This window comes from Calidris pugnax, unplaced genomic scaffold, assembly GCF_001431845.1.
Source record: "Calidris pugnax isolate Ruff unplaced genomic scaffold, ASM143184v1 scaffold17, whole genome shotgun sequence".
Lineage (NCBI taxonomy): Eukaryota > Metazoa > Chordata > Aves > Charadriiformes > Scolopacidae > Calidris > Calidris pugnax.
This window is the reverse complement of record NW_015090794.1, coordinates 3,342,761-3,346,515: the sequence shown is the minus strand read 5'-3', so window position 1 is coordinate 3,346,515 and position 3,755 is coordinate 3,342,761. Positions and strand designations below refer to the sequence as shown.

At 66.8% G+C, this 3,755-nt stretch overlaps 1 protein-coding gene across 1 annotated transcript in view; it reads left to right on the top strand.

Moving 5' to 3' along the window:
• CASKIN1 (CASK interacting protein 1) overlaps positions 1-3,755 on the top strand; it is a 57,406-nt gene that overhangs the window by 38,595 nt on the left and 15,056 nt on the right. Inside the window, exons 15-18 of the mRNA XM_014936178.1 lie at positions 1,029-1,126; positions 1,587-1,697; positions 1,789-1,890; positions 2,362-2,500. Coding sequence (XP_014791664.1) covers positions 1,029-1,126; positions 1,587-1,697; positions 1,789-1,890; positions 2,362-2,500 — 450 coding nt within the window. The remainder of the gene's footprint in view (positions 1-1,028; positions 1,127-1,586; positions 1,698-1,788; positions 1,891-2,361; positions 2,501-3,755) is intronic.

Sequence of the window (3,755 nt, the reverse complement as noted above, 5' to 3'; positions counted from 1 at the left end):
GGGGGGGAAGATGCACATACTGGAGAGATGCACACACAAGTGGGATGCAGACATGAGGGAGATGCTCATGGCAGAGGGATGCACATGTGAGGAGAGTGCCCACGCAAGTGGGAGATGCAGATGCCAGAAGGATGCACTTGCAAGAAGGATGCACACACAGCCTGGGGGGGGAGGAAGGGATCGGAGGGGGGAAAACACACACAGAGGAGGGGGGCACACACATACAGGGGAGGGAGGGGGGAATGCATACACACGGAGGATACAGTTGCCGGTGGTGGGGAAAGAGGCTGCTCTTGCTGGTCCTGGTGGCAAATACGGGACAGAAATTTCTGGGCAGCCCTTGTGTCCCCCAAGGCTTGCAAAGGCACCAGGTGGTGGGTGGGCACAGCAGGGCTGCCTGGGTGCCTCTATGGGGGTCCCAGGGGATGAGGCAGCTCGTGCCAGCCTGTCTTCTCCATCCTGGCCCCTCGCTGTGGGGCACAGCAGGTGGACGAGCCCTGTTCTGCATTGGTGGCATGGCCAGAGGAGTGGGGACAGAGGGCTTTGGGCACCTAGGGAAGGTGGGCAGCCAGAGAAACCTGTTCTGGAAGAGGAGTCCAGCTGGATCTCTCTGCTCAGAGCTGCACTGGGTGGAGGGCACTGCAGCACCCTGGCCCCAACTGGGCTGGGGGCTCACCTGGGGTGGGTGGGCAAGGGCAACGGCAAGGGCTGCCCAGGGTGAGCCACCGTGGCGCCCAGGAGCCATGTGTGCTGTGGCACAGGGGGCTGGGTGCAGCTGCCCTCACCAGGATTTGGTGATAGGGCCTTGCCCATCCCAGGGGACCAGACCCCACATCCAGGGCACCCTGGGGTGCTCCAGGCTGCTGTGCTGGGGCGGGTGTCACTCGCCCATGCTTGCCCTGTCTCTGCCAATGTGGGGGCTTTGGCTGTGCCACCCCACCCGGGACAGGGGCTCAGCTCCCCATCTTGCTTGGCCAGAGCCTGGGGGTCTGTGGCCCTGGCCCCACTGACTGCTGCTTCTCCGGCAGGTTCATCACGGTCGCAGAGCGTGGCCAGTTCCCCATATGCCCCCCAGCCCCCGGCTGAGCCCCAGCTGAAGAAGATGGAGCCTCCATCGGAGGGGAAGGTGAGTGGAGAGTTCTGGGGTGATGTGGGGACCCCCACAGTGGAGCATGGTGTCGGGGAGGGAGAGGGGAAGGAACACAGGCACAGCCATGTGGTTGTGGCCACCCCAGTGCACCCATAGCTGCAGATGCCTTGGCAGCCCTGTGAGGTGACCACCAAGGTTGGCCTGGCTCTAGGTGCTGGCCGTGATGTCGGTGCCCGTGGGCTGCTGTGCCATACCATGAGCCAGTGGCATGAGTCATCCCTGCGGCTGCTGGCCCCCTTAGCTCCACAGCACCAGCCTACCCGCACCCCCCCGGGGACAGACATGTGCCTGGGGTACCCTAAGCCACGGGGCCACGCAGCCCCTCTGTGGTGCCGGCTCCCAGCCCTGCCAGCATGTGGATGGGTGTGGGGCCAGCCCTGGGGGACACGGGCAGGGGTGGTGGGTCCCCATCTCCCTCTGCGGTCCCTCTCCCCAGAGCTCAGAGGCTGTGTACCAGTGGCTCTGCAAGTTCCAGCTGCAGCTCTATGCGCCCAACTTCATCAACGCCGGCTACGACATCACCACCATTAGCCGGATGACGCCAGAGGTGAGGCTGTGGGAACACCAGGGCTGGCTGGTGGTGGGGGGTAGGGGACACGGCTGGCGTGGGGTGATGCTGACCCCTCTCTCTACCCCAGGACCTCACAGCCATCGGTGTCACCAAGCCAGGGCACAGGAAGAAGATCGCCTCCGAGATCAACAACCTCAATATCCCTGAATGGCTGCCGGAGTACAAGCCGGTAAGGGCTGTGTGGGGCTGGGGATGATGAAGTCACATCCACAGTGACAACCAGTCCCCTCTGCCCTGTCCCCTCCAGGGAAGGGGTGGCACAGGGGGACAAGGGTGGGGGCTGGCTCACTGCTCCCAGACAATGCCCATGTCCTGCGGCCCCGGAGCTGCACACATCCCCTCCCAACACCCTGGAGACTGTCAGGCTGGTACCAGCCATCACCCCATGGATATGACACCACATGTCCCCTCCCAACACCTCTTCTTGACCCATCAACTGGGCACAACAAGGGGCGTCCCATGGGAACAGGGCTGGGCATGGCCCTGGGTGCTTGTGGAGCACAGGGACAGCATGGGGATGGGGAAGTCCCCTGGGGCCATCCCCCAGCGGGATGGGATGCCCCATGGGTGCTGCAGTGCCGGGAGGTGCTGGGGCCAGACTCCGCTGCCAGCCAGTGCTGAGCCGTGCCCTGCACCCCAGGCCAACCTGGCGCTGTGGCTCTCCATGATCGGCCTGTCCCAGTACTACAAGGTGCTGGTGGAGAACGGCTATGAGAACATCGACTTCATCACCGACATCACCTGGGAGGACCTGCAGGAGATTGGCATCACCAAGCTGGGTAAGGTCCCGTGCTGCAGCACTGGCTGGGGGGGGGTCCCAGCTCCTGGCAGTGGCTCTGATGCCCCATGGTGTCCCCAGGCCACCAGAAGAAGCTGATGCTGGCAGTGAAGAAGCTGGCGGAGCTGCAGCGTGCCGAGCTGGGCAAGTACGAGCCAGGCACGTTGAAGAGGAAGGCAGCAGCGGGGACGGGCCCAGAGGTGCTGGCCATCGAGTCACCCCCACCAGAGCCGCCCGAGTGCCAGTCGCCCAAGATGACCACCTTCCAGGACAGCGAGCTCAGCAGCGAGCTGCAGGTGGCCATGACAGGAGAAGCTCCTGAGGAGCCCCCCGAGAAGGCAGTGAACCCTGCGGCCCCTGGCTACCACTCTCCCCCAGGGCTTGGTGGCCGTGCCAGGCTGATGAGCAGCTCGCAGGAGCTGCTGGGGGACGGCCCACGGGCCCCGCCTGCCTCTGCCATCTCCAAGAGCCAGGAGTACCTGGCAGAGGGGGCTGGCGAGGGCCCCCCTGCGCCACCCAAAGAGGCGCGCCAGCCCCGGCATGGCCACCCTGTCAAGCGCGCCAGCGTGCCACCCGTGCCTGGCAAACCCCGGCAGCCCTTCCCACCCTCCGCCGGGCACCTGACGCCGCCACAGACCCCTGGCAAGCCACGGCCCCCCTCCCCGCAGGGCCCGACAGCATCCCACGCCACCGCCAAGGTGAAGCCCACCCCGCAGCTGCTGCCACCGGGCGAGCGCCCTGCGTCGCCCCGCTCCCTGCCCCAGTCACCCACCCACCGCGGCTTCGCCTACGTCCTGCCGCAGCCCGCCGAGGGCGAGGGGGGACCCCCGGGGGTGCCCGTCCTGCCCGTCTCGGTGCCGGTGCTGTGCCTGCCACCGGCAGGCGAGGGCGAGGAGGAGCCGGGGCGGCCGAAGAAGCGGGCGCACAGCCTGAACCGCTACGCCGCCTCCGACAGCGAGCAGGAGCGGGACGAGCTGCTGGTGCCGGACGCGGGGCCCTACGCCACCGTCCAGCGGCGTGTGGGGCGCAGCCACTCGGTGCGGGCACCCGCCGGCGGCGACAAGAACGTCAACCGCAGCCAGTCCTTTGCCGTCCGCCCCAAGAAGAAGGGGCCCCCGCCGCCCCCACCCAAGCGCTCCAGCTCCGCCATCTCTAGCGCCGGCATGGCCGAGGACTTCCCCAAGGAGGGGGAGGGTGAAGTGGCCACCGGGCCCACCGCTGCCGAGGGGGACAGCCGCAGGGAACAGCGGCGGGCC